At 48.0% G+C, this 27,557-nt stretch overlaps 12 protein-coding genes across 12 annotated transcripts; 6 read left to right on the top strand and 6 right to left on the bottom strand.

Moving 5' to 3' along the window:
• The first annotated feature begins 1,395 nt into the window (after positions 1-1,395).
• EURHEDRAFT_414645 (uncharacterized protein) lies at positions 1,396-2,011 on the top strand. Its single transcript, XM_040782492.1, has one exon. The coding sequence runs from the start codon at positions 1,597-1,599 to the stop codon at positions 1,990-1,992; it is 396 nt and encodes a 131-aa protein (XP_040636767.1). The 5' UTR covers positions 1,396-1,596; the 3' UTR covers positions 1,993-2,011.
• On the top strand, positions 2,002-3,733 carry EURHEDRAFT_461120 (uncharacterized protein; the record flags this gene model as incomplete). The annotated part of the gene is made up of 5 exons (XM_040784701.1): positions 2,002-2,086; positions 2,150-2,206; positions 2,389-2,493; positions 2,553-2,771; positions 2,991-3,733. The coding sequence occupies 5 exons, from the start codon at positions 2,002-2,004 to the stop codon at positions 3,731-3,733; spliced, it is 1,209 nt and encodes a 402-aa protein (XP_040636766.1).
• An 80-nt stretch (positions 3,734-3,813) lies between these two features.
• EURHEDRAFT_164061 (uncharacterized protein) lies at positions 3,814-4,499 on the bottom strand. The gene is made up of 2 exons (XM_040777815.1): positions 4,336-4,499; positions 3,814-4,219 (listed from the first exon to the last, which is right to left on the bottom strand). The coding sequence occupies exons 1-2, from the start codon at positions 4,408-4,410 to the stop codon at positions 3,956-3,958; spliced, it is 339 nt and encodes a 112-aa protein (XP_040636765.1). The 5' UTR covers positions 4,411-4,499; the 3' UTR covers positions 3,814-3,955.
• A 14-nt stretch (positions 4,500-4,513) lies between these two features.
• EURHEDRAFT_379499 (DUF914 domain membrane protein) lies at positions 4,514-5,963 on the bottom strand (the record flags this gene model as incomplete). The annotated part of the gene is made up of 3 exons (XM_040779180.1): positions 4,514-5,391; positions 5,455-5,645; positions 5,704-5,963. 3 exons carry the CDS (start codon positions 5,961-5,963, stop codon positions 4,514-4,516), a joined length of 1,329 nt encoding a protein of 442 aa, XP_040636764.1.
• A 1,004-nt stretch (positions 5,964-6,967) lies between these two features.
• EURHEDRAFT_163968 (uncharacterized protein) lies at positions 6,968-7,684 on the top strand. The gene has a single exon (XM_040777814.1). The coding sequence runs from the start codon at positions 7,082-7,084 to the stop codon at positions 7,511-7,513; it is 432 nt and encodes a 143-aa protein (XP_040636763.1). The 5' UTR covers positions 6,968-7,081; the 3' UTR covers positions 7,514-7,684.
• EURHEDRAFT_388147 (SMEK family protein) lies at positions 7,101-10,814 on the top strand. The gene is made up of 9 exons (XM_040779730.1): positions 7,101-7,667; positions 7,768-7,864; positions 7,929-8,010; positions 8,067-8,113; positions 8,170-8,493; positions 8,543-9,346; positions 9,400-9,567; positions 9,618-10,054; positions 10,106-10,814. The coding sequence occupies exons 1-9, from the start codon at positions 7,554-7,556 to the stop codon at positions 10,592-10,594; spliced, it is 2,562 nt and encodes an 853-aa protein (XP_040636762.1). The 5' UTR covers positions 7,101-7,553; the 3' UTR covers positions 10,595-10,814.
• A 711-nt stretch (positions 10,815-11,525) lies between these two features.
• EURHEDRAFT_163922 (putative C6 transcription factor) lies at positions 11,526-14,138 on the top strand. The gene is made up of 5 exons (XM_040777813.1): positions 11,526-11,898; positions 11,958-12,058; positions 12,112-12,751; positions 12,799-13,517; positions 13,583-14,138. Exons 1-5 carry the CDS (start codon positions 11,812-11,814, stop codon positions 13,836-13,838), a joined length of 1,803 nt encoding a protein of 600 aa, XP_040636761.1. The 5' UTR covers positions 11,526-11,811; the 3' UTR covers positions 13,839-14,138.
• Positions 13,743-15,672, bottom strand: erg1 (squalene monooxygenase erg1). Its single transcript, XM_040782491.1, has 2 exons — positions 14,333-15,672; positions 13,743-14,283 (listed from the first exon to the last, which is right to left on the bottom strand). The coding sequence occupies exons 1-2, from the start codon at positions 15,510-15,512 to the stop codon at positions 14,015-14,017; spliced, it is 1,449 nt and encodes a 482-aa protein (XP_040636760.1). The 5' UTR covers positions 15,513-15,672; the 3' UTR covers positions 13,743-14,014.
• Positions 15,673-15,840: 168 nt separating this feature from the next.
• Positions 15,841-20,779, bottom strand: EURHEDRAFT_460888 (pentatricopeptide repeat protein; the record flags this gene model as incomplete). Its single annotated transcript, XM_040784684.1, has 2 exons — positions 15,841-18,592; positions 19,416-20,779. Coding segments are annotated over 2 exons (4,116 nt in total), but the record flags the coding sequence as incomplete, so codon positions are not given.
• A 364-nt stretch (positions 20,780-21,143) lies between these two features.
• Positions 21,144-22,154, bottom strand: EURHEDRAFT_542270 (uncharacterized protein; the record flags this gene model as incomplete). The annotated part of the gene is made up of 2 exons (XM_040787403.1): positions 21,144-21,737; positions 21,961-22,154. Coding segments are annotated over 2 exons (294 nt in total), but the record flags the coding sequence as incomplete, so codon positions are not given.
• A 9-nt stretch (positions 22,155-22,163) lies between these two features.
• EURHEDRAFT_379493 (uncharacterized protein) lies at positions 22,164-22,526 on the bottom strand (the record flags this gene model as incomplete). Its single annotated transcript, XM_040779179.1, has 1 exon — positions 22,164-22,526. The coding sequence occupies one exon, from the start codon at positions 22,524-22,526 to the stop codon at positions 22,164-22,166; it is 363 nt and encodes a 120-aa protein (XP_040636757.1).
• A 375-nt stretch (positions 22,527-22,901) lies between these two features.
• EURHEDRAFT_379492 (uncharacterized protein) lies at positions 22,902-23,341 on the top strand (the record flags this gene model as incomplete). Its single annotated transcript, XM_040779178.1, has 2 exons — positions 22,902-23,045; positions 23,111-23,341. 2 exons carry the CDS (start codon positions 22,902-22,904, stop codon positions 23,339-23,341), a joined length of 375 nt encoding a protein of 124 aa, XP_040636756.1.
• Between the last annotated feature and the right edge of the window lie 4,216 nt (positions 23,342-27,557).

Here is a 27,557-nt window from a genome sequence, read left to right as displayed (position 1 = left end):
CACGTTCGCGTTTATTTAATGCTAGTCTGCACGATCAGTGGTCAGTCTTTAATTAATTTTAAATGAGAATTGAGTGACAGTAAAACAATCTAGAGAGGGGAAGAAAATTAGAGAATCCAAAAGGATAAATAAGAAAAGTAAAGGAAGCCGAAACCTGAATGATTCGGATACAGGGAATGTATGCCGACCTGTCCAGGAACCAGATTCAGTAAGGAAAGAACTGAGCGAGGGCGAAGATAGGAACTATTTAACGGGATAGGAGTTAATTGAGATCTATTTTATCTCTTATACAGGGCCATATGTACTGAAAGAAGTTGGGGTCAATATGAAGAATCACGATAGAGACCGGGGGATACTTGGATTTGAGAGATGCATTGTCCGGGGTAGATGTCTATGAAGAAGCATATCTTGTTCCATACTGCTTCTATCACTCTTCTATGACTGCCTGTGTCGACCGTATGGGCTATCTCTGTTACTATCTACGGAGTACGAAGTACTTGTATGGACTACCGGTGTACATACATGCCTAGGACATCCACTACTGCAGGTGGTCTGTACAGGACAGAACTTGTTCCTGTCTGAACAGGGGTCTTGATGGAGTGCAGGAATGGTATCCAGTGAGGACCTTAATCGGTCTATCCGCGTGCTTGTCTTGTCGTCCTGTCAGCGGCATTCCTACATAGTACTACTCCGTACTCTCTTTTAATTTTGTCATATCGCCGGAGGACCGACCCCACCTCCTGAGCACCGAGGGATATATTATGGCAGTCCTCTTAAAGCCTCGTATATATCAATATGATACTATCAGTCATAGTGGTCATTATTATCAGTGACAGATTGAGTCTGGTTACCGTACTCTGTACCAGAAGGGGCATTGGGAGTACAAATAGAGTGTAGTCCGGAGACATAGACATATAAACATTGCATCCGTGGTATCGGTTCTCGATCTGAATGTAACAATTGATTAGACTATAATACTCTTTAAATATTTCTTTTCGAAGGTAAGGTCAATTGATAGTAACCCACATCTCCTACTGCCACGGAAGAATCCGTAGCGCACGGTAGTCCGATTCCGAGTGTTTCCCTGTGTCTTTTTTGTGTCTCCCACTTTTTCGCTCCACTCGGTTGTGTGTCTTTTTTTTTTTACCCTCTTCTTCGCTCAGAGAATTGATTCATTTCCCGGTGTATCATTAATTACTGGGGATTAAATTCGTATTACTGTATCATTTGGTTACTATTATTATTACGACTTTCTTTCCCCCCTCTTAATTTTCTTTTTCTTCTCTTCTCCTCCAAGGTTGCTGTTCTGCTTCCTTTTCTCCTCTCCTCCACCTTTTTTCCTTTCCTCCCTCCTCTCTTCCTCCTCTTCTTTTTTGGGATTCTGGATTGACTGTGGGTGATTTGGTCCGGTCAATCCTTTTCCAATTCCATACATAATCTGCCTCGTTGACTCGTGGTAGATAATAGGCGTCGCTCTTTGGTAGGTCTTTCACTCTTTTCTTTTCAATATCAATTGTTGCTCTCTGCATCTCCGGCAATCCCGGTCATCTCGACGGCCGTGCGTTTGGCGCCAATGACATGATACCCTCGGCCACTATGACGGTGGTTGCAGTGCAGATGCCTCTTAGCAGGGAATTTTATAAGAGAAAAGAGCTCATGACTGCTGCGGTGCGCACAATTCGGCATATTTCACCCTCCCCTCCCCCCAATAAATCGTCATCGCTCGTCGCCATCGCCTCTCACTTCTCTCCCGCACTTTCTTCTCTGCCTTTTCTATCTCATTATTTAACTTATCATGCCTTTCTGAATATCATTGCTTTTCTGTCGTGTCCATTTCTCCTTTCGGTTATCGCTGCTTATCGTCTCCGACTCCGTTCCACGCTGGCCACGCTGACTGACGCTGTATTTACTTTTCCTCTCAGGATTTCCCTTCGCCACTCCGAATCTTTTTATTCTTACTCCAAATCCTCAGCCCTCCTTTTCCCTCCGTGAACGATCGCCATGTCGTACTACGAGCCTCAGGGTTGGCAGGCCCCCGCCGCGCGCCAAGTTTCTTGGGAACAGCCGGTTCCTCCATCTCGGTCAGGTAGGTCCGGTATTATGGTCGAATTATATACGGTCAGAAACTCATGCTCGTTTCGCTCGTTAGGATCCAGCTCGATCTCCCAGCGTGAGGAAATGCCGGCTTTCTCGTCCCAGTTTGATGGTATGCATAAGCTCGTCCCGATTCTTTCCTGCATAGATACCCGGTGGATTGTCCCGGTCTGGAAATCCGATCATGTGAAATGTTTCTTGGGTCTCGAAAGACATACGTCGTGATGCTGGCTTGATTCTTCGGCTATACTGGGGTTATTATCGGACATATCGGCTAACATGTCCTCTTCACAGAGGTCGATCGGGCGGTTGACAACCTGGTCAAGAGCGGCAAGCTGTGGAATGCTCCGCGGAGGGACTCCATGCCCCTCATGATGGGTCGTCCTTACGCCGACTACGGTATGCCTCTTCTGTCCCGGTTGATATATCCAACCTGGCACATATTCTAAACTTTATAGATACTCGTGTTGCCAGCGCCATGGCCTCCCGTCACCATTCTATCAGCGAGTTCGATGGCGCCCGCCCCCATCCCCCCAACAACCAAGGCTTCTACACGCCTCAACGATTCCAAAACCGTCCCAATGAAGTAGAGCAGATGATGCAGGCAAAGCGTCGGATGGCGGCACAGCGTGAAAGGGAACTCCGCAATTACCACCAGGAGCAGCAGTACAACCGAAGTACGTGGTAGCGCTTTTTCTTCGTCATGACCATTGTTTTCACTCCGTTCTTTTTTGATATTCTCCGCGATTTTCCCGTGCATCTTGTGTATTCGACTGCTTTGTATAATACATTGTGTGACTCGACATCACCTCTTGCATTTTTGGCTGGTTCTCTGCTTTTGTTCTCTCTCTCTCACTTCTTGAACATGGTTTTAATTCTTATTTCGTCTTCCAAAGGCCTGCTTTCCGAAATGTCTGGCAACAACAAGCCCGAGCGTTCTCTGAGTCCCGCCGCGATGAGTGAAGAAAGCCGTCGAGATCTACTTACTCGCCAACACCGAGCCCTGTACGGCAATGATAGTCCCGCTTTCTTTCCTGCGGGCGGTTACGCTGATGACGCTTCGCGACCTGATAGCCAGGGCGGTACCGGAACTCCTTCCTCGGCCACCGGCGTGAGAGGCCCTTCCCCCCGCGGTGTGGATCCCTTCGGTTTGTCCCATGCCCATACCCCGGGCCCAGCCAGCGCCGACGGAGTTGTGCACACTCCCACCGCTGCGTCCGCGCTGCAGTCCCCGAACCGCGCGAATAGCACCTCGTCCCCCAGCTCCGGCATCAACCCCGTCTTTGGTAATCCCGCAGAGCAGCCGGTCACATCCACCTCGTCGCCCGGTGGAGCCGACTCACCGTCGCGTACAGCCACTTCCAAGTCCACCGCTGGTCCCATTGGCTCAGTGGGTCCCATCGGTTCGCGGCCGATCCCCACTACCAGCTCTGTCTCTAACCCAGGCTTGACCAAGCGCTCCACCACACCGCTACCCTCCCCGCTGGGCTTCAGCTTCACAGCCGGTGATGCTGGCAATGATCACTCGGCTGGCATCCCTCCCGCTTCTGCCACCGGTGCCCCAGTTGGCTGGGGCAACAGCAGCGGAGTGTGGGGATCCAAGAGCGGCCTCGGCGTTCAAGCCCCTGTTTGGGGTTAAACATTGATCTTTCACGTTTTCAGCATTCATTCATTCCAACATGAGGTTCGTTCCGCAATGTGGCGTTGTGAGAAAAAGGTTTAACTTGACGATTTTCATTTTATTTTTTATGCTTGACATACCAAAAACGAGCATGGTACATATACGACCAAGATGATGAATGGATCTTTTATCTTTCGGGTCTGATCCATATGTGGAGAAACGGGTTAATTGCGTTTTTGTCTATTTCATTCTCGTACATGGTTGGTTTACTGACGATGGGAACGTGGTTTTATTTGGCCTGTTGGTTCTGGAGTCGGTATTCCCTTGTTTATTTTGTGTTATGTGCATGGTCTTTTGTATCTGTTGTCTATTTTGGATCTTGGATTGTTTCTTGGTCTGTCTCCGCAGCCTGTATCTGTCTGTGAGTGGTGTCTTGTCTCTCGGGATTTTGGGTGTGAGTTTTCGGTGTTTTGTTCGGGTCTGGTTGCGTGAGGTATGCCTTCTCTGTTTAGATTTAGTTCTGGGACTGGGTAAAAAGGATTTGTCTTCTCTCTTTTATGCTCTCGGTTCAAGTTTATTGTTTATTGTTCCTCGGTTTTGGCAAAGGCAGGGGCTCTTACACATAAAAAAAGGGGTGGGGTGGGCTGTTTGCCATTGACATTGGCCGTTGCGACTGCATGGGTGTCTGCCCTCATTATCTACTTATTGTATTCTGGATATACATGGTCAGTGACTGATCCTTGGGCATATGGTATTAAATCCATTGAATAAACGTCGTACATGCGGTATATCTGGATATCAAACGATACTAGGGTCCCTCCTCTCGCCTTCATCTCGGCCCTGACCCGGGTCCTCACCAGTAGAACCAGGCCCAGAACCAGAACCAGCAACAACACCCCTCTCAACACTTACACCAATCTTCCTCCTCGCCGTAAACAACCCATCAACACCGCGTTCCTGATCCTTCCCGAGCCACGGCTTTCTCGCCTCCGCCAACACCCGCCTTCCAAGGAAATAAATCAACTGGCCCACAATAATCAACACAAACGCAATCGGATACATCCAATGCACTGTATAATGAAACACCTTGATCCCAATACAAACACTCCAGAAGTTCATGGTGAGCATAGAGATGTTGAAGAATGCCGCGGAGGCAAGGCGGAAGAGTAACGGCGCCAGACAGTAGAATAGGGTAAGGCAGAGGGTGTAACCCGTGAGATAACCACCGACTTTACTGTTCCAGTGCGCGGTGCGGAAGGAGTCGCGGTCAAAGATGCCGGCTTGGGTACCGTTGATTATTAGAGCGTAGAGGGACATTTGGCCCAGGACTTCGTACATGGGGCGTTTGCTGACGAAGTATTCTTCGAAGGTATTCGTGAGACCGTAGAATGTTGCGCCCAACAGCGCAAATAAATCACCCTTTAATTCGTCCGAAGCCGCCCCATCGCCGCCAGTGATATGGTCCGAAGCGATGAGCACGCCCATGCCGCCGATGCAGATCAGGATACCCGCGATTTGGGTGATATGGTAGCGGACGCGGAGGAAAAGGAAGGAGACGGTGACGACGACGGCGATCGCCCAGAAGTTGATAAGCGAGGCGCTCATCATGGTTGTGTATTGGTAGGCGAGGACGATGAAGTAGTTGCCTTCGACGTCGCAGAAGGCGAGGATTATATCTTTTACTTTTAGTTAGGACGGATTATGGAGAAGAGGTGTGGGTGTATGGGGAGGGTAAATACATTTCCATCCATCATACCACACGATGCGGAGCCAGCGCTTGAAACCGTAGCGGTATATTGTGTATGGGGTGAAGATGAGGGTTAAGAGGACGTAGTTGAAGAACGTTTGGAAGGCAGGGATAGATGTCCCTTCGAGGTTCAATAGTGTCGTGAATGTACTTGTTGATGTGTTGGTGATTGCCAAAATTTGTCTATCCCGTCATTAGTATGCGCTTCAAGCCCGATCAGAACCTGACTCCGGAATCTTACCCCAGCACCAAAGTGATATAAAACTCCTTTGTCTTAAAGTATGCCAAAAACCCCTTCTTCTGCTCATCTACCTGGTCCCCTGCTGCCGGTAGTCCTCCTTCCCCTCCACCTCCAGACCCGGATCCAGACGCTTCTGGTTCTCCCTCCGCCGCGGTGACAACCACCGAGGCATTTTGTTTCGGTGCAAGGCGCGGCGACAGGGTAGTGTCGGGTTCGTTGGAAGCAGTCTGAACAGTGACCTGGTCTTTGGGATTGGCCATTGTACGCCCGTTGTACTATCCTTGTGTCTGCGATCCTGGTGTTCGGTATGACTCGCACAGTCTGCGGATAAGCAAACTCCAGGTGCAAGGCTGTTCAAGACGACCGCGCTGGGGGGGGACCAAGCAGAGGGGTACGAATGCCAAATAAATAGCTAACTCCAACTGCCCAAAAGCCAATGGCTGGTTGAAGGAAAAATCAAAAGAGGAGAAATCTCGATCCAATCCACACTTTTCCTCATCGGGAGACGCTCCGTCATCGATAAGAAGCCGAGCCTAAGTGGGGCCACTAGGACCAATAACGGAGACATGTCAATATAATGGCCAATCACATAAGATTTAGTTTTGTTCAGCTGGCGGGAATGGCCGATAGCCAATCATGCCTTGCAGATATTTCTGCCTTGCAAATAAGGTGACAAGACAAGCACGGACAGGACAAGAGGCATGCGAAGAGCCGCTTTGCGCTTCTGCATTGACAATCACCGTTTACTGGACTCGCCAGGATTCGTTCAAGTCTGCAGTCTCCCTGATCTGGTCAATGTTGATAAAAGAGGCTTGCTTGGGTACACGTCACATGACTAGATGCGAGATCGGAATGACTTCATCTTGCTTCTGGAATCTCTCTAGTACGATAATTGTACAAGTCATACATATTATGTACGGGGTACACCGGTATGGATGGGAATGGATGGGTGCGAGTGGGGAGAATGGAGAAAAGGGCGAGAAGGGCGAGAATGGATGAGGGCATATAGTTAAGAGGCGTTCTTTATCAATGTTATCAAGTACTAGAGCCCGGACCAAACAATGGCAGCTTAACCATAACCATAATTATAAACCGCCCGGGCCTCGGGATATCCGTTGCCCCCTTTTAGTGTTCCCCTTAACGGAATCCCCGGTAAGGCCAGTTAAAGATAGTACTCCGGAGTAGGTTAAGATATCACCTGAAACTTGACTTTGCGCTTGTAGATCGCGGAGTGCATTGTCGGAAGGCTTCGAGAAGCTGCCCAGCGTAAGATACACAACAATAACAGTGCTCTCCCTGTGCGAGTAACGGTCGGGTGATTCTCCGGGTGATTCCCATTCTGTGCTCGCGTGTGATATTCTTTAATCTTCTATTGTTAATGTTATTATTGTGTTCTCACAGCTTTCACTTAATTCTTAATTTATCTTGGTTTTTTCTGAATATTCTTGCCGAGGCCGACTGGTGGCCCGCCCTCAGTCTGAGAAAGTCTGGCTGGTGTCTGATCTCCATCGCAGTCAAACCCTTCCAAACATCTTTCATCATCGTCCACCACCACCGCCCATCGCCCGACTTCCACCCCCAACTCCATCCACCAACATCGATTTTCCACCCTCCGCCATCTCCTCTCTATCGCACCATTCAATTCCTTTATCCACCGCTTATCATCGCGTCTCTCGTGACCCCCTCGCGACCGCCCGCGACCGCCCGCGACCGCTCTCGCTCTCTCCGATCTCGTCACTCTCCCTCCTCCCACTCGCTCACTCGCTCATTCTCCTCTCGCGCCGGTACACTCATATCGAGCCCGGAGTGACGAGACACCGCCACATCTCCTTTTCCTACTCTACCCGATCATGGCGCTGGAGCCGCAACCGCCCAGCGTTCGCAAGCGCGTCAAGGTCTACGAACTCAGGGATAATGACTGGTTTGATCGGGGAACGGGGTTTTGCACCGGCCAGTTCTTGGAAGTAAGAATCGCTTGCCCGGACGGTCGCGCATGATCGCGCTTGTTTTTTCTCTGGGGAAGATGGTCAGTCGCTAACGCAGGCCTTTTGAAAAATTTTGCAGGATGAACCGCGAATATTTGTCGAGTCTGAAGACGAGCCTGGTCGGGTGCTCTTGGAGACGAAAATAAACAGAGATGATGGGTACCAGAAGCAGCAAGGTGTGTGCTTTATCCTTGATGGCGTGGTTCACTCGATGGGTTGCTGATGGTTGTGCGACTACAGAGACATTAATCGTATGGACGGAGCCCACTGGGACGGATATGGCGCTGAGCTTCCAAGAAGCTGAGGGTTGCGCAGTTATCTGGTAACGACCAATTCGGCTGGAATGGGAGTGGTTTGGTTGGCTGACAGACCGTCAAGGGATTTCGTCCACAGTGTCCAGCACCACATGGGTGTGGCAACAACAGGTAGGACTTGCAACTTTTGCTCGTTGCGCGATGCTTGGCTAATGCGTATCTGTCAGATGACTTATCAGAAGACCTTGATAGCTACCACCAGGTCATGCTGCCCGCACCGGAGCTCGGGAACCTACCGGAAATTGAACACATTATGAGAGTCGCTAGCATGTCGCAGCCCGGTCGAGATACGCTATCCAAGATTGTCATCCGCGATGACTACATTACCAAATTGATTCCTCTCGTTTCTGTCGCAGAAGACCTCGAAAGTCTCCCCGATTTACATCGCCTTTGCAGCATAATGAAGTCCGTCATCCTTCTTAACGATAACACCATCATCGAAAATGTCGTCGCCGATCCTCTGATCCTCGGAGTGGTTGGAGCTCTAGAATGTGCGTGTCGGTCATGTGTAATACAAGATTGGTACTGACGGCTCTACAGACGACCCCGAATTCCCTACCCATAAAGCAAACCACCGACAATACCTTGCAGATGAATCCCGCTTCAAGGAAGTCGTTCCGATCAAGGACCCTATCATCCGGAAGAAGATTCGTTGTACATGGCGCCTACAATACTTGAAGGACGTGGTTTTAGCACGCATTCTAGACGACCCGACCTTCTCCGTCCTCAATTCGTTGATTTTCTTTAACCAGGTCGAAATCGTGAACCATATTCAGTCGAACGCGGCATTCTTAAAAGAGCTGTTCTCAGTCTTCGACCCCAGGAACCCGGACATGAGACGAAAAGAAGACGCGGTGCAATTTCTCCACCAATGTGCGGTCATCGCAAAGAATCTGCAGCCTCAAGGTCGCGCAAGTCTCTATGCCAACTTTATCGGCCATGGCCTTTTCGCAGTAATCGCCTTTGCCGTGAAACACCCACGACCGCCAGTGAGAACGACCGGTATCGACATTCTGGTGGCGCTGCTCGACCATGACCCTATCCTGATGCGTGGCTATATGCTTAAGGCCGTCAACGAAAAGAAGACACCTCTTACGGATACCCTGATTGACCTGCTGCATATGGAGTCCGATCTCGGCGTTAAAAACCAACTGGCAGATGCCATCAAGGTTCTGCTTGATCCTCAAGTCACCATGCAGGATGCGATGGGTCGGGCTGGGCCCGATTACTTTGCCAAACTCCGTCCCAACAACATCCTATCCGATGCGTTTGTACAACACCACTTTGATGAATCGGCTAAGAAGTTGTTTATGCCGATGGGCAATCTCGAGCATCGTACTAATTGTATGTTCTATACTGGTGGATGCCAATTTGAAGAGAGCTAATAAATTGTCTAGTTCACGACCTCACGTTCCACGAGGTGGCATTATACGCTCATCTTGTTGATATCCTTGGGTTCTTCATTCGCCAGGACATGTTCAGAAATCGCCACGTTCTCCAAACTGAAGCCATTGCACCACGGATAGCACAGTTGCTCACTGTGCCCCAGAAACATCTCAAACTGGGTGAGTGCACAAGTTCCGGTCTTCAATGACACATATCTAACTATGCATAGCTGCCGTGAAATTCTTCCGCGGCTTAATTGGCCTCCACGACACGTTTTACCAAGCAATCCTGACACGCCACAACACATTCGGCCTCATTCTCGACATTGTCCGTGAAACGATGCCCCGCGATAATCTCCTAAACTCAGCATGTCTCGAACTATTCGAATGCATTCGAAGGGAAAATATTAAAACGTTGATTGTGCATGTAGTTGAGAAATACCGCGAAAAACTCTTGAGCATCGTTTACGTCGATACATTCATCAATTTGGTCAACCGTTACGAACAGATGCAGGGATACGGGGCTGATGCTGAGTTCACACTATCTGCGCGGGGCGAGGAATCGCAGGCGCCAAAAACTCAACCCAATGGACAGCGATGGTCAGGGGTTGGAGAGATGGATGCTGCAGAGGAAGCTTACTTTAATACCTCAGACGATGAGGAGGATGTGAGTACCCTCTTGAAGTTATACGTTTCGCCGTATGCTAATCAGCTACAGTGGCAACAAACCAACCCCGATACTGCGCAGGACAGGCCTGCTCTTCCACCTCTTCCAGCGGCCAAACCATTAGTTGACTACCCCGATGACGATGACGAAGATGTCATGGATACACAAATGGATCCGACTCAATCCCAGAAACAAGAAGAAAAACATGTGAAGCAAAATATTTGCGCTACACAAGATCCTAACCTGAGACACACAACACCACCATCCCAACCTCCCCCGGAACGATTATCAGAAAAGCGACGCCGTGAAGAGGAAGACGAAGACGAACTAGTCAAGTTAACCTCTGGCGGGCCCAAACGACGAAGTTCGACGAGCAGTAACTCCGGAAGCGCCGGGTTCTTACGACGAAAGAGGAGCATAGAAAAGGGAAACACACAAAGTACCAACAGCGTCAGCGCACCACCGAAGAAGATTTCGATTAATATCGGGGCCAAGCCCAACAACACAACAACCACAACAAGCAGTGAAAAGGAGAATTGAGATGAAATAATCCGGCATTGAAGGCAGTTGATCCCGTGACATTTTTTTACATGTTTCATTTGAACGGCATCCATACATATCGGCGTTTATTTGCACAAATCAATAACCATATATCCCCATTCCCTAGCGAACTGTTGTCAGGATACCTGTCTGTTTTGAGTGTCTTTACGTTTTTCTTCCGGCTGCTTATCTTAGATACCAGATGAAGTGACGGTGTTTTTTTTTTTTTTTTTTTTTTTTTTTTTTTTTTTTTTTTTCCTTCGTTTCTGCTTCGCTTCTGCTTCTCCTGTATCTTTTTCTCTCATACGGCCAACCTTTTTCATCACACATTTATTTTTTGGCATCTTCTAGGCATCATGTTCCGTTTCGTGTCGTTCCCGAGGTTTGTTTCGCTTGCACTGGAATCGGAAAATCCATTTTATTGCATCTGTTCTTTTCACTTCTTGGTCTGGGACTGGACTGCCTTCTGCCGGTTACATACATCGTCGCTCGCAACCTGAACGTTGTGGTTATGTATAGAACCCTTCGGTGTATTCCACTTTCCTATTTTCTCTTCGCGTGTATTTTTGTTTCCTTCATGTGTTTAGGACCTCTGGAGTCGGGTCATTGGCATGATGCACAAAACTGAATGAGATGGGACGGGATGGATGAACTTGCAATTATGCATGTAATGGAATTGACTTTCTCCTTTCATCGATGCTTCCAAATGGTTTATTTAGTATGAAGTAGAGCGTAGTTCAACTTGATGGGTTAACCGTTTGAGATGCAATGAGATAGAATGAGCTGCGACGCTTTGCCAAAATCTCATCAAAAAATTTGCACATCTCAAATAGATAATTTTTGAGATCTCAATCTCATCAGAAATGTTGAATCTCAAGCTCGATCTCAGGAAGTCCCGTGACCAAAAAGGGCACTGGCCAATAACATGCGCCTCACGTTTACGCGTGGCCACATCCACATAACGGCGCTGTGCCCTAAAGCTTCTTGCGTAATTTGTTTTACCCAGAATAGACTCAATCTCTTGAACAAGATCAAAAATCATCGCCATGGTACTGAACGGCTGAGCCAATTTATCCGTCAAAGATAAAGTTAGATTGGGCTGGCTATGACCGTTTCTCCGGAAATCGACCTCCAGCGAGCTTACTGCGGAGTAATGCATGGCCGGTTGATATATCCCCACGACATTGCCTTTTACTCTTAATTCAGTGGCAGTTGAAATGATCCGCTTTATGGACGAGACTTCTGCTGCTGGTTCCCATCGGGGTAGAGCGCGGACGGCGTGCGATTTATGTCGGTATCGAAGGGTACGTCACAGATCAGAATAGCTAAACGATTTATTTGTATTGACTAATAGCGGTGATAGATCCGCTGCGACGGCGAAAAACCAGCATGCGAGACATGTAGACTTGCGGGTGTCTCGTGTGTTTTCACACCTCGAGTTGGACAGCGGAAAGATGTCCGTAGGTGAGAGTTGGATATATCCCTGGAGACATGGAACTCGGGCTAATCGCTCATAGAGAACTTGCCGAAGCCAAGGCTACAGTACAGCAGCTACAGGAAGCATTAAGAGCAGAGCGAGCGCGCCATCAGAGTCAGACTCCGTCTTTAACTCCAAGCCCAAGTTTTGCGACATGGCCAGCAGCACAGACAGATATACTCGACTCATACGGCATCGACGCAGCAAAAGAAGCCTTCCGGAAGCATTTATCATATTGCGATCCATCATTCACTTCCATCGTTCACCGGATGGGACATACTTTCAACATTGATGACTTTTTAGATCAGGCATGTTATTCATTCAAGTCACGATATCCAGTGCACCAGTCAAGAGCCGTTATCCCGAAATGGCCTCCGCAGGAACTAGTTCAATGCGCGATTGATTATTTTTCGAGAACGGGGCTTTATTCCGTTTTCCCTGTTGTTCAGGCGGAGACATTATCCTCGGATATTGACCCGAATACACCTTGGGATAAAGTAAAGGCAGCAGATCTAGCCTGTCCTGTTACGTTGACGGCGCTTCTTGGAAGAATACATAGACATGAGCCTGAATTCGCAGATGCAGAGCCTGATGCGTATGTACAAGCCGCGTTAGGCTTGTTACCACAGTTGATGATGGACAGCGAGAATCTAAGAACGTTGGAGTCTTTAGTTCTACTGGTGCGTGTCCTCCCCAACAATCAGAAACCATGGTCTGACAACAACAGGCCCTCTACATTTTCCCCACCGGCCAACCCCAACTAGCCGAACTCCTCCTCTCCATGTCCGTCCGCATCCTCTACACCCTACGCGCAAACCACGACACCACAAACCAACACGTAAGAGCCCTCTTCTGGCTAATCTACTTTATCGACAAAGACCTCTCCCTCCGACAATTCCAGCCCCCTTTAGTACATGATAGCGATTGCACACTCTCCCTACCAGATACTTACATCTCCGAATCTTCAACTCACCGGCTTCTCTCGAAACCGCTTTCGCCAAGCGAGTTGCTCTTTCCGTCTGATCTTCGACTGTCGCTTATTAAATCAAAAATTTATAACTTGTTATATTCAAACAACGCTCCAACACAAGCGCAATCCTCAGAAACACAGGCAAGAAGACTACAACATATCCGCGAACTAGACCAGGAACTCAATGACTTCAAGGCTGCTTTTCCGGTTTCTTTGCCGCTGGTTAGCTTTTTGTCTGGGATGGCACGGGATGTGCCCGATATTTTGCTGCATGATATGAGTCTTAGGGGGTACAATATTCATCTGGAATATTGGTTTTGTTTGGGGAGGATTCATGCTAGTACTTCCAGCACTGCTAATGCAGTGATACAGTCGTCATTGTTGTCTTCGAGTATGAATTTGTGTCATCAGGCGGCGCGTTCGACGTTGTTGTTCATGGTGCGGACGAGGCATTTTATTATGCCTGGGAATTTCTGGTAGTCCTCCCCTCCCTTCCCATTTCCTATTTATAAACCACTGACGAAACCTTATTATGGAACAGGATCCACGCACAATCTCTTTTGACCTCCATAATCACTCTCTTCCAGTACATAGTCACCGCACCCTCCGCGAGGACGGTTGAACAGGATCTCAGCATCCTAGAGAGTATTGCAGAAACATTCGAGGAGATAGTTGAGAGTGGGAAGTGTGGTGATGGTCGTGATGGGCGTTTTCCGCCGTTTTATATCACGGAGAAGTTTGTGAGGTGGTTGGTTGGTTTCGTCAGATCTAGGGGCATGCACCAGCAGGTTGTATAGACAAGAGAACGATGGCGTTGACATCAAAGACACTGACACTTAATTATGTACATCTATCATGTATAATAAAATTAGGTACTAGTAATTAAACAAACAACCATGCAAGAAGAAAAAAAAAAGGACAATATGTAATAGTAATACACCACATAAACCCCTTCCCAAACCAACCCATGACACTAATAAAACGCCTCAATAAGCATATACGGGAAAATAACCACACAAGCCGTCCAAAACACCAGCACGCACTGAATCAGCGCAAGCGGCAACTTCCACAGCGGCGCGTCGCGGATAATAATCCATAACGAGAGAAAGGCTACGGAGAAAAAGTGCCAGAAGAGAACGAGGGGGCGCTGGATGAGACCGCCTAGGAGGCCGACGGGGCCTTGGACGCGGCCGAGTTGGAAGTAGCTGAAGCAACCGCGTTGGAGGGCGCGGAGGTTTTCGTCTATTCAATGTTAGTACTTTTGATTGATATGAGGGACCACAGGACGTACCGTTCGCGGCGAAAAGAGAGTAAAGAGCTTGAGCGAGGATATTAATAACGGAAGATGCCTGCTTGCGTTGCCAGTGAAAGGTCGACAACTGCTTGAGGACTTTCTTGGTGTCGGATAGACTAGGGACCTTCTCCGGGCTAAGCAGATCGCGGATAAATAGCACATCGTTGAAAGCAACCGTCATCCCACCACCCGTCAAGGGATGGCGCATATTCAACGCATCTCCCAGAATCATCAAACCATGTGTCTTGTTCGTCGACGCCGGCAGAAAAGAATTAGGCATCGACCGAAGCGTACCCTGTTCCAGCGCAGCCAGAAACGACGGCCGGATACCCTCGGGCAACGACGGCAGAACAACATTGCGCATATGACTCTTAACACCCCCATTTTTCACCGATGCAGACGGCAAGTTCTCAGGAACATCAATGAGAATCCGCGTCTCCCTCGATCCAATTTGATAAACCAGAATAGGCGGTTTATCGCTAAGCAACACATGTCCAAAATGCGGCATCGGCAACTTCGCATCAATCAACTCCAGTCCCCAGAACCGCGACTTCACCCGTGGTGTGTGTGCATGGTATTGCTTCCGGAACTTCGACGCATATCCATCCGCAACAACAGTAAGATGCGCGAAGTAGCAATCCTGCCTCTGGTCCCTATTCACACACTCCACACCCAGAACCTGCTTGGTGTGCGAGCAAGTAATCAACTCCGTCACCTTGGTCTCAACAATCGTCACATTTGGACACGTCCTCGCCGCTTCACGCAGTTTCATCACGAACCGACCATGGTGGAATGAGCGGCCCTCCGGGAGCGGGTCGGTGGGCGATTGTCGGGGATACGGGATGGTCACTGGTTTTCCGAAGTATGTCACGTAGTATCCCTCCACGCGGATCGCATCGATGTCGTCGAGACAGTCTCGTAGACCTAGTTGTTCGAGGGCGTTTACGCCGCCGGGTTGGAGGAGTTCGCCCACGATGCGATCTGGTTCCTTTAGGGAGGCTTCGAGGAGGAGGACGCTGCGTCCTTGGCGGCCTAGAGCTACTGCTAGAGCACAGCCGAGGATTCCACCGCCCACGATTAAAACATCTGCATCATGGTGGATGACTCTGCGTTGTTCAGCGTGGCTGATGGTGGGCTTCGAAGGAGTTGCGTGGCCGTTCGAGACCACGGAGGTCATAATGGAGTGCGGAGGATAGACGGTCAACAGTCAACGAAATCGGTGAGCGAATGACAGATACTAAAGCATAATCTCGTGGGAATTGGTTAAAAAAAAGGACATGAGATAATTGGCGATGCCGGGTTGGATTAAGGGGGTAATATGGGAACTTTTTTTAAGTGGCGTGACATGTGAAAAGGCGGTCTTGGCATTCAGGAACTGACATATTGTATGATCTTCCTTTTTGGGTTGGTCACCTGACCTATATAGTACACTAAAAGTACAATTTCATGATTATATACACGTCGAATAGTAGCATAAATAAAAGGGATAACGAGTCGTTCTCCCATTACAATGCAGACATCTTCTGTTCCAGATCATTCAACCCCTTTTCATCACCGCCAGACTTGTCCATGGACAGCAGAACAGACTCCAATTCGTACTTCTCATCCCATCCCTCGAGAACATCATGGATATTTTCCTCTCTATAGAGAGTCGCCTCATCAAAAAGTTGCTCCGGTCTGTCTTGTCTGGGTGTTGACTCCTCGCGGTTGATCTCAGGTTCCGACTTGTTAGTGTTCTTCTCGCTTCTCTGTTCAAGCAGATCGGCAATATGATCCAAATACTCCAATCGCTCAGTGTTCGCTGGCGACGGAGAAGCGCTGAATTCCCGATGCAAAACACCCAGTACCCGACGAATTTCGACTACCAAGTCCCAAGTAACCGGGCCACGCCGCGCAAGACCGCTCAAAATTCCCCATCGGATACCCGCAAGGCTCCCTAGATCCGCAAAGACGCGCACGAACAACTTCATACATACACCGTCAAATTTCGCGAAACCTCGGTACCGTGACATGTAGACTGCTGTGAGGAGATCAAGAGCAATGTCTGGCTTTCCCAAAACGATCAGTCGCCGGCCAATAGCTACTGTGATATGGTGCTTCAGATTCATTTTCTTGTTGATCAAACAAAGCTGGTAAAATCGGAAAATTGCCGTTTTCACTTGTTCACTCTCTGCTGTATCGGGGACCTCCATAATTTGGGTGAAGAACCTCGGATTGGACCAATCTGGGAGGCCTTGACGTTCATTGTCGATAAAGGCCCGCGTGGCAGTGATACCATGCTCGAGTAAGGTTGCAATTGCCGCCAATTCCAGGTGAATCTGCTTCATGTGGAATCCCGCTTTTCTGCCAGTGTTGAAGCATTTCAGAGCCTCCGCCATCTTGCCTGCATGCATGAAATGTGACATTTGCTTGTGAAGCCTCTGGTACTGGTCGACAGATCTGGACGACGTGACCTCCTTGAGTGATCGTTCGTACCAAGGCATTGGTTGTTGTGTGAAGGGCAGTTTGTTCACTTCTGGTGACGGGAAGGATCGCTGGTCATATCCAAGGATTTGTTGTGATGCAGCTGCCTGGCCGTGCCGTATCCGCGCTGCTTGGAGCATCTGCCAGAATCCTACCGGGCTATCCTCAAGTGCCAAGCGTCGAGCCCGTAACGTTTCGAGGAATTCTTCTTCGTTGATCTTGATCTTCCAGGACCGCTCACGCGCTATGTGGATGATTTTGGATATCATATCTTTGTTTCCTTTCTCCACAAAAGCTTCTAGGATGTGTTTGTAGAGGACTCGATCCGGCACAATGTCGTATTTGTCGATACAACGGAAGACATAATCATGGATCTCCTGCCCCGAACGCGAAACCCAATACTCCAGGAATATGCGGTCAAAAATTCGAACAAAGTCAAATCGTCGTCTGGTAAGTTTGAGATCATGCATCTCTTGCAATCCAGATTCAACACCTTCCCAATCACATCGCAGAGCCCTCCCGTGCACCAGCAAGCCCATAGTCCGACAATTGAGCGGCAGGTCGTAGGTGGTAATCATTTTCTGTACTAAAGCTTCAGCGTCACCCAAGCGGCCGAATTCGATATATGCTTTGACCACGGGGTTAAAGAGTTTGTCAGTGGGCGATTTGTCTATTTTAGGTAGGACGGTCAATAGTTTCATCAGCTGTGTGTTCATGAGCTCAATGCTCCTCGTTTTCTTCCAAAGACCTGTCAGAAATGCACCACACAAGCCGCAGTCACGATCCACATGCAAGTTTCGCATTATAAGCCATTTCGCAGTCGCAAGCCTGTGAGACTCGAGCAAGGACCGGAGCACAATGTCCACCATTTCGGAATTAAGGCGGAATTTATTCCGGTACCGTGTAAAGAGGGATGCAGTGGATTCAATGGAACCTTTCTTCGCCAGCGCAAATAACAGCTCGTTCCACATCCGAGGTGTGACCGAGTTCTGGTCCACCTCTTCCAGCCGCTCAAAGATACTTCTTGCCATAAACACGTTTTCCTGGCTGCAATTGACGTAGAATGCTCGCTTCGCAAGTTCCTTTCTTCCTGTCGATATACCTTTCAGCGAGGCGGGATGTGCTTCCAGGAATATTTGCGCAGCTTCTATTGGCCGGTCATGATCCAGTAGTATCTGCATTTGTTGTGCAGCAGGTGTTCCCTCCTCAATTGAAGACGTGAGCTCCTTGATGCCTATTCGGTCTGTATTCGATTTTCCAACGGCACTCCCAAAGCTCTTATTCGAAAATTTGAATCGTAATCGCTTCGGGTATTGCCATTGAGAATCCGGTTTATCGGATGCTGTAGTTTCCGGTAACGTATCCTCCTTTTTCAAAGCCTTAAGATCTTCCTCAATAGTGGAGTCGACCTCCAGGCTATGCGACCCCGCATCAACCTGAGAACCACCCTGTACATCATGCACTTTCCGATTGTCCTCTCTCACTGACTCAGAACCATTGAAATCGCCCGCCTCCGCTGCCTCCATCATTCTTGCCAGTCGTCTCGCCGCGGAAGTCGCATCGTAATTCGGCGCAGAGGTCTGCAGCGCCCGTTTATTCTCGACAATTCGTTCTGCAACACGAACTCTCCGATGCATATCATATGTAATCGCCGCCACAGTACAAAAGCTCCCCACCGTCGAGCCTGCGAGTGCTAATCGTCGTAGAAGTCGGAGGGCATTTCGAGACGGAACGGCCGGGGTGCCGGCGGTGCTGCTTGACGGTTTTGTGACCATGATTTTAAGCGGAAGGGACCTGTGAACCGCGCGGGCAGCGGGCTCATACAGGTCTCAGATATATTGCATTGACAAGATTTCAATCTCTCGGGGTTCTGGAAGGGAATTGGGTCGTGTGGTTGGCCGTGATCGGATCAATGTTGATTTTTTGGTGTCGGAAACTTTGCCCGGCGTTGCGGAGTGGGATCTCTCACCAGCCGTAAAATCGTACGATTGCACTATTCCTCTTTTGGTTTATGCGTATAATGCATTTGCATAAATGTTATGTCGATATCGTTCCATTTAACCGCTTCATTTTTTGACGTTCTTGTAGATAGCTAACAAAAGATCGCATTTCTTACCCAAAATGCTAGACACATATAGTGTCACGGTGCCAGCCTGCGATCTATGTACGTGACTAACACGTGACCCACAAGAGATATCTCTCCCTGCTGAAGCCGATCCTATCGCAGCTCTTCGAGCTGCGTCTTGCCTATGTATCTGTAGATAGCCTGACCTGTAGCTTAACCTGTTCGTCAATTCCTAATATATCTGTACCTGACCCTGCACCCTGACACATAGGAGAGGAATTCAATTTGTCGCTACATGGCCCGCCATGAGCGCATTTAGGTGTATTAAGCACGTAGCAGGGCATCGTCCTCCCCTTCCTCTTCTTCATGGGTTCCTTCGTCATTGCCATCAGTGGCATCATCATCAATATCAAGATATGCTTTCAATAAGATTAGCGATACGGTAGAAAAATGGGAGAGAAAAAACACTTACTGTGTGGTTTGATAAAGAAACTGCAGATCAATGCAATACCGAATATACCAGTCAAGCAGACGAATACTGCTTGAGTAAACTTTCCTACAGTCAGACTGTATATTAGACTAAACAATGCAGGAGCAGTAACTCGAGAAAGGGCATGCAATAAGCCTATAGCCCCGAGAACCTGCCCTATATGATCTTTCGGGACGTGCTTCGTCAGCGAAGCTTGCATTAAGGGTGGCCCCATGCCTCCCAATGCTGTGATAACCCCTGAGAATGTCAACACGGAGCCATGTCTGGATAAAGCATAGCCGACATAGCCAATGACATCAAGCACAATTGATAATCGGATGAGTGTGACGTCTAACATGTCTGAGCCCGCAACCGAATGTTCTTCGGTCGAGGGCTTGCGGAATATCCGGGTCACAAGTGGAAGGATGAGTAGGAGGTTAACCACCCGAACTATGTTAACGATGAAGACAAACATGCTGGACTCGACGTTACCCCATCCAAACAGGTATTCCGCATAGATGATGACCACTTGCGCGGTGCCTAGTGCCACTCCGAACGCTGCCGTATCCATGGTAGATAAAAGAACAAGATTTCTCCACAAATCTCGACTTGCCCCTCCGCGGTTTGGAAAAAAGGTACTTGGTCGGCCAACGGGCGGTACCAAGATTGAGAGAGGTACGATGAGGGTTAGTGGATTCCAACGAGAAAGCCAGTTAGTCTCCTCGTGCATACGCCTCATCCAATGCTTTTCTCGAGCGATTTGTTGCTGCTCCTCTGACAGAGACTCGGGGACAATCAACCAGACAATCAAGCAATAGAGTACCTGGAACGCCAATGTGACGCAGAAAAGGTTGAACACGTTGCCGCCTTGTTTCAATACCAAAGCTGCCAAAAACGGGCCGGCCGCAACTCCTGTAAACAAAACCCCATGGAAATACCCGAAAGCCACATTGCGCGTCTCTGGGCGCGAACAATCTGAAGCATATGAAGTAACCAGAGCTACAGCCCCGGTGAAAGAGCCGCCCAGCCCGTCGAAGACTGCTCCCAGCAAGAGCAGATTTACTGACGCAGTCTCTGGCTTTGCTGCCACAACAACGATAATCAGCTCCGACAGTATAGCACCAAGCGTGCCCAGCGCGATTGTCCTAGTCCTGCCGTAGCGGTCTGAAAGTTGACCTAATTTAGGACTAGCCAGAGCCGACAAAATTCCTGCTATCAAATTCAGATATAATTGGAATTGCGCCACGAGAGAATGAACCTCGGGGATGCGGCACTGTGCGTTATCATCACCCAGTAGCACTGGAAGATATGTAAAGTTTGGATCTTTGGCCGCTTTCTCCGCGAAATAGTCTCTGCAAACCAGCGTAAGGATCAGGTTGACTTTCGGCACAACTGTTCCACCGAAAGCGATCATATACAGTAGGAGAAATGGTAGTAGCCAAAAGATCTAGTCGAGTATAGGTCAGCACCGGATACCGACTGAAATGGCGGTCTTACTCACACTGGCATTTCTCCAAGATTTCCTGGGTTCCGTGACGGGCGCATCTGAACTATCATCCGGGAGCCTCGGTTCCCCATAGCTTGGTGTACTATTGATTCCCTGCAGCAGAGGTGTTTGAGCGTCGGCTTGCACTTGTACTGGACTCTTCGTGCTAGCCGGTCTGGACCGGGGTTGCGTGTCGACGTCGGTGCCCACGGTGAAGGGTGCCTCGTTCTCCATTGTTTTTTATATAACAATTCGAGAATTTATCGATGGGTTAATTCCGTACTCGGCTTCATTGGTGATACCAATTGGGTTGCAGGCCAGAAGAAAGTGGACAAAGGGTGAAGAGCTGACGGAGCTGGGCTCAAGATGATCCTCCCGATAAGATAACGTTGATATGAGCCCAGATTGTTTGCTTTATGCACTCGCTTATTGGGGGATATACTTATTTCGGCGTTACAGCCAACAAAGCATATGCAATGAATATGGCGCAAAAAAACGCCATCCGAGACTTTTCAATACCATTGTCACATTTTAAACCCCCGCATCTCGTTGTGATACAAAATGTGGTAATCAGTACCGGAGATCTATGTACAAGAGTCGACTCCGCTCTGGACTAATAGCTTGTAGTATTGAAAGTGAAGCCAAAGCATGGCAACTGGAATCGAACGTGTCCCTGTTGGGTCTTGCTGACAGAACAGATTATTGAAGCGAAACCACACAAGACGGCGTTCCTTGTCGACTTATACGCTGACTTTGGGAAATGTCTCCATCTCGATCTCCATCCCTACATTCTCTGGTGGTCCGTTTGGACTTTTACGGCTAGAGATTTCCTCGCATGATGATAGAACTGGAGTTCCTGTCTATGACAGTGAAGCGATCTGTGATCCTTGTGCCTGTTTGCCAATAAGTCAACATGAGGCTGCATTGCACCTTGAAGATAGACAAGAGACGCAGCATTTTCAAATCTGCTTTGTGAGATCTGCAATTCATCCCACAGGTCTATTTTCGGCATTGTCTTGGTTTTTGAAAAGTCCCTTCATCAAATTCCATTGAGCGGCGTACCCTATTCATATCACCAGGTCAAACATATTGCACATCTATAAGGCTCATTCCACGGGCTTCATATTACCATATCCTATTACATCCCTGCACAAAACCGCTCGATCAAGGTTGAGCCTCTGTTCAGCGCATCCTCGATAAGCTCGGGCTTCTCTCTCGAAAGAGGCACATGTCTCACGCAAGAGCCCACAAAGATGGTATTATTTGTTGGATTTGATTGAAGATAGCGAGACTTTTCGAATATAAGATCGTTCGGCGAAAGCTTCTCGAAGCGACAATGCCGCAGTTATGTATACCAGCTTGCAAGAGTCACCACCTTTGCTGCATCACTTAAGCTCCCTCCACCCAGCGTCAGTAGCAAATCCGCCTTTTTCTCGCGTGTCTCTGTCACGACTTCCAGAATCTCTGAAAACAGAGTGTGGTTGCGCATACCGACACGAACTCCGACAACCGTCTCTGGTCCCAGGGCATCCCGCAGCTTTCCCAAGGAGCCTGTGTTTTGCGCCAGTGACCTGGACACAATCATGTAGACTTTGGATGCTGTAAAAGTCTCGCGCACATGGAGAGCGGCAGCCGTGGTGAAGGGAATCCCGTATGAGAGGATGGACCTCGGGTGGGTGGCGAAGGCGGGTCGAACGACTTCCGGCATTTTTCGTTGTTTGTTGCGTCTAGGAAGGTGAAGTGCGTATGTTATAGCAGCCTCAATTGCGTATCGAATGCTCTATCAGGTCCTGGATAGAGTTTTCGGTACCGAAAAATAAGGTGTGGCCTGAATTATTAGTGTCCGTGATTGCTTGATATTCACGGAGCTTACCTCTAGTCCTCGGTATAGCCTTTGGTCTATGCGTTAAGGATGTGATCGACAATTAGTTTAAATTCTTAAGTCGATATGGTAATAATGCATGAAGGTCATATGCCCCGTTTCGGAAATATTCGGTATCGAGAGAGCAAATATCAAGATATTTACTGTAGCATAGTGTATCGAAATCATCATCCAGCCAAGTTAGACCGATACCAGAAGACAATGACGGATTTCATGACCACCTACTTCAATGTCAATCTCGCCAAATATGCGACTGCCTACGATAGGAGTCGGTTCCTCGCACTGAAAGATAACCTCGAGAGGCTCGACCCTTCCGCGCCAAAGGGTCTTTCAATCGGAATTATAGTATAGTAAACTGTATTAAAGCAGTCTTAGAATCTTCAGGCATTGACATTGACAAATTCCAATAGAGTATCATCTTGTGTTCCCGACGACGAGGAGATGCAATGCCTGCTTTGTTTCGAGATGTGACCAAGGACGAGTCGGAGACCAGCCTATCGGCCATTTTCACAACTGTACGAGAATCGATTACCCTTGTGGCTCCGTACGTCGGGATGCCTTCTTGCCTGCCTGCGATATCTGGCTTGGTTGGCGAGCTGCGACATCGTGGTATTAGTGGGATTCCTGGTCCGGAGAGGTGAGACTGAATAACGCAGGCCTGCGGAGCCAAAGAGGAATTGGTTCTTGTATGACAATAAAGACAAAGCTTTGATCAGAATGACTACTTTGCTGAAGGGAAACTCTTGGCTGAAAAGATATAACGTTGCGCGACGAACAGCGAAACACTTAACATGATGCGCGAGCACTTCCCTGATTTCTGTGATTATTACTATCAATGCTTTACTTTTGCATGTAAAATTAGTTACCGGAACAATGGGATGCTAACTGAAGCTCCAGCTTACTGTGCTCATACGGCCGCGATGGAATATACGATCGGTCGCTCCCAACGATTGAACCCTCATTGATAGTATGAAGCAATGTTGCTTATAGTTTGTAGGTAAATCTCGAAGCTTCAAATATGCCGAGGGCTGGTCCTTAATACAACATTTACCTTTTTATATAAGATCATATCACTTAAAGCAAACGATGTTCAAGCACTAAAAAAAATGCACTACCAACATAAACAACCTCTAACGCTAAATATACTAATATAACATCTTAAACACCCAAGGCAACTGGCGGGCAATCTAAATTTGCCAGTCAACTAACATCATTGTTAGTGTGCTCATGAGCTCTTAGGATATGAACATAAATGGGAGCCATCGCGTCAGGCTACTGAGTCAGTATCCTGTACGCTCAAGAAATAGAGGGGTAGCATACATATATCGACGATATTTCATATATCAGTTAAACGTAAACTCCAGGAGACCTGGAGCAAACAGGTAGGCAGCAGGTGAAGCTAATCATCCATATAAGCGCCCACCCAGAACTTTCAGTTTTTTAGTCTTTCCGGACTCCATCAGCCAAATATTGATACCTGATTGGAAATTGCCAATGAGGGGCCATTTTGGCACATTAGAGACAGCATCATGTGAAACAGCTCATCGAGAAGTATATTTTCTAGAACAGTCGTCTCATATCCAATGCGATCATAATACATGGGTATAGGTTCCTAAAGCTGATGTATGGGTCTACGACACTAAGTCCGCTACCAAATGGTGTCGCAATTAGAATGATGCTAAGCTTTCTCATGAAGTCGCCCATTTCCTGGTTAGACATTTATAACCAAGACCATACCATAAGGTTACTCTATCTTAACCCGGCACAAGAAAGCCTGCCGTACCGAAAGAGTGTTTCCGTGCCACATGAGAGATGGCAACAGAGGCGTGTACTTGAACAGGGTCGCAGGAATTGGCCTACTGCTTAACTAGCTCATTATGGCCTCAACTTTAATTAACAAGAAACATGTATAACCGTGGTGTGTGGTTGGCAGCAGATGAAACACAGAGAACGTAGAAACATGGTGTCCGAAAAGTGTGGCGCCTTGGTAAATAAAATAAATCTCCCGAGGCCAGTTGATCTGCGCCTCACGGAATATAAACACACCCAAGTCTATCCAGATCCAGGCAGGATATTCATTTTTCCCTTTGCAAAATAGCAAGAATGCCCCGCAAACTTCGCGCTGCAAAGAATCCCCGTCAGTCAGGCAGTCCAAAAGCGAAGAAATCAACAAAAACGCAAACGCAAGCAGGGACTATTTACAAAGGCTTATGAATATAGCATGTACTGTGATGCAGACGTCTATGTAGTTCTGTGATCACGGGGTAATGGCCATATCTTCTCTTTCACTTCTGATGACGGGTGGTCACCCTCGATGTGAGAATCGGTATGCCTCCAATGTTGCTTACAGAAACCTGAAATACTTACAGAAGAAGGAACGCCATTATCCAATGCCGCTGAAGCTGAGCTCAAACGACTTCATCAAACAAATTATGAGCTCTCTTGCTTTGGTCAACCGAATAGAATATATCCGAAAATGCCGAAGATTGGATTGTGTCACAACCTGGCTTCCCTCGTATCGTACCTAGGGTTCTAGTTAGTTGTATTTCGAGACAGGACACTTACCCTAAGTGTCTTCCAAGCAATCATATGCTCAATGACCATCCAGGTCCTCTGTATATCACGTCGAAGGTATATCGCCCCCTCCAGGCTCCGTAAGAATATCAACAACTAGAAACAGTAAAGGTAACGAATAGAGAAACAAGGCCAACCGAGCACGTATGCTGGGTTGTTGGTTAAGTGCGGACGAGTCAGAAACTAGAAGGTAACCAATGCTTGATTAACTAGATTGATTGCGAAGAACTAAACTAAGTGCATGAATGAGTGTCCTTATATATCCTCCATGCCTTCCTGGTATACATATACCAAATGGTATATATCTATCATTGCCAAGACATATATCATCACGTGATTCGAAGTGCGACATTTATCTGATCCCTGTATTGTCCTGTATTTGATGAGATCTGATAGGTCGGATCAAAGGGATAACGTTAGTCCGACTAGCGAACCTCCGATATATGGCCAGCGTTCGCCACATATAGAAAGACAAGCACTCATCAAGCACTCAAGCACCCGTGTACTCTAGGCTACATTAGATAGAGTATATCAATCGTTCGTTTTAATTGGGTCTTCTACATATAGGCCTCGTGCAGTCGGATGATCGACTCCTCCGGTTTCCCCTGAACCTCCGACGGAACCCATTTCAGTATTCACCATCGAATGTCATCCAATGATTCTGCCCTGACTCCCCGCCTGACCACGTGAGGCTGATGTGGTTAGGTCTAACACCGTCCCTACTCTCGTAGTGATTTTAGAGTGATGTGAATAAGTTCGCATTAATTTTTTTTACCGCTTACAAAGCGCCATGATGAATTCAATTATCTTCAAACTCGGCTGCCAAACCAGAGGCTCAAAGGAAGTGCATCAAAATAATGTCGCTTCAGGCTCCATGCCTCTCCTGATGTTGCTAGATACAAAAAATTCATCCTTACACGTTAACACCTTTCTCAAAATCGACTGCAAAAGAAGGGACAATCCTAAATTCAAAAGTTCTTCAACTAATCCCGTTTTCGACTTTTCTCTAAGAAAAATATAGAGCTGATACTGAGCAAGTGATCAACTCTTAACGATGACATTCTCTTCCAATCAGATCTCTGCAATCTTGGGTTGCATAAATAGCCGCTTCCTTTCAGTGTCGCAGACCTCCATAGCCGAGCGCCTGGGCCCATGGCACCAACTACAGTAAGTTTCGGCCCGCGTATGCCCGGCTAACCATCATTTCATGGTTCCCAAATCAATTTAGTTGAATTATTATGATGCAAATTAGGATACTATCTGCTGAACTGTATGGTGTCGCAATCAGTCAGATCTTCTACCGCGAACCCAAACGGTTCGGCATCCACACTGGCCTTAAGTGGAGCCCCGTGGGTATCAATCCATTTTCCCACCGAAGGTGGAGACACTAGGCGCCAATCCTTCTCCAGACATAGCAGGACGTCGACCAGTTCAGAGAAGGGGGTTGGCCCGATACGACATACTTCCGACATTAGACAGATACAGCAGGAATGGATGTAGGATAATGTCTTTGGCGCTAAAATTCACTGCGGCACAGTTCTAGCTATCCGTATGTTTACGCTGCCACGCCCACGATCCTTTACATCGTTTGTGTTTCTGCCTGTCTGCAATTAGTAGAGATCGGCTTAATTTTTAATCCCCATGGACCGGGCCATCCTTATCTGAACTGTCAATGCCAGTGTCTCCACCTTCCGGGAGTTCCGGCCTATTCGCAACATAGTGGTTCAGCGAATCACTGCCTACTCTAGGCGCTGTGTGTGTGTGTGTGTGTGTGTGTGTGTGTGTGTGTGTGTGTTGAGGCCTTGCGCCACAGCCACTATGGGAGACTGAGATTTACATAGAATGATCAGCACAAAGGCAGAGCATTGTTTGTGTTCTGGCATTGGTGGATTTTGGAGTCAGATAAACATAGAGTACTCAGTCCATATTTCTCGTATATTCACCATATATGGTTACAAATATTTTAATTTTGGTTATTGCTATTTGACCTGCCACCGTGACAATAGAAAGTGCTTGCTAAAACTAAGATTATTTCATGGCCGTGTGGTGAACCCCTCCAGTCGCTTGACCGAATATAACTAAGTAGCGTATTAATTGGATGACTTAAGAAATGGCTGATCGCGCCGAAAGCCAAACCATCATCTTCCTCCGAACGGTGGTTTTCCTCAGGAAAACACAACAATCCGAAGTCAACAAGGCGCACAGGGAATAAGACCGGGACAGTGATAAGCGGCGGCCATTTCCAGTGCCATCATGATGTACAGACAGCAGCTCGACTAGATA

The sequence above is a fragment of the Aspergillus ruber genome, assembly GCF_000600275.1.
Source record: "Aspergillus ruber CBS 135680 unplaced genomic scaffold scaffold00023, whole genome shotgun sequence".
Lineage (NCBI taxonomy): Eukaryota > Fungi > Ascomycota > Eurotiomycetes > Eurotiales > Aspergillaceae > Aspergillus > Aspergillus ruber.
Note: the sequence above shows the minus strand (reverse complement) of the source record. Positions and strands in the feature narration are given on the sequence as shown.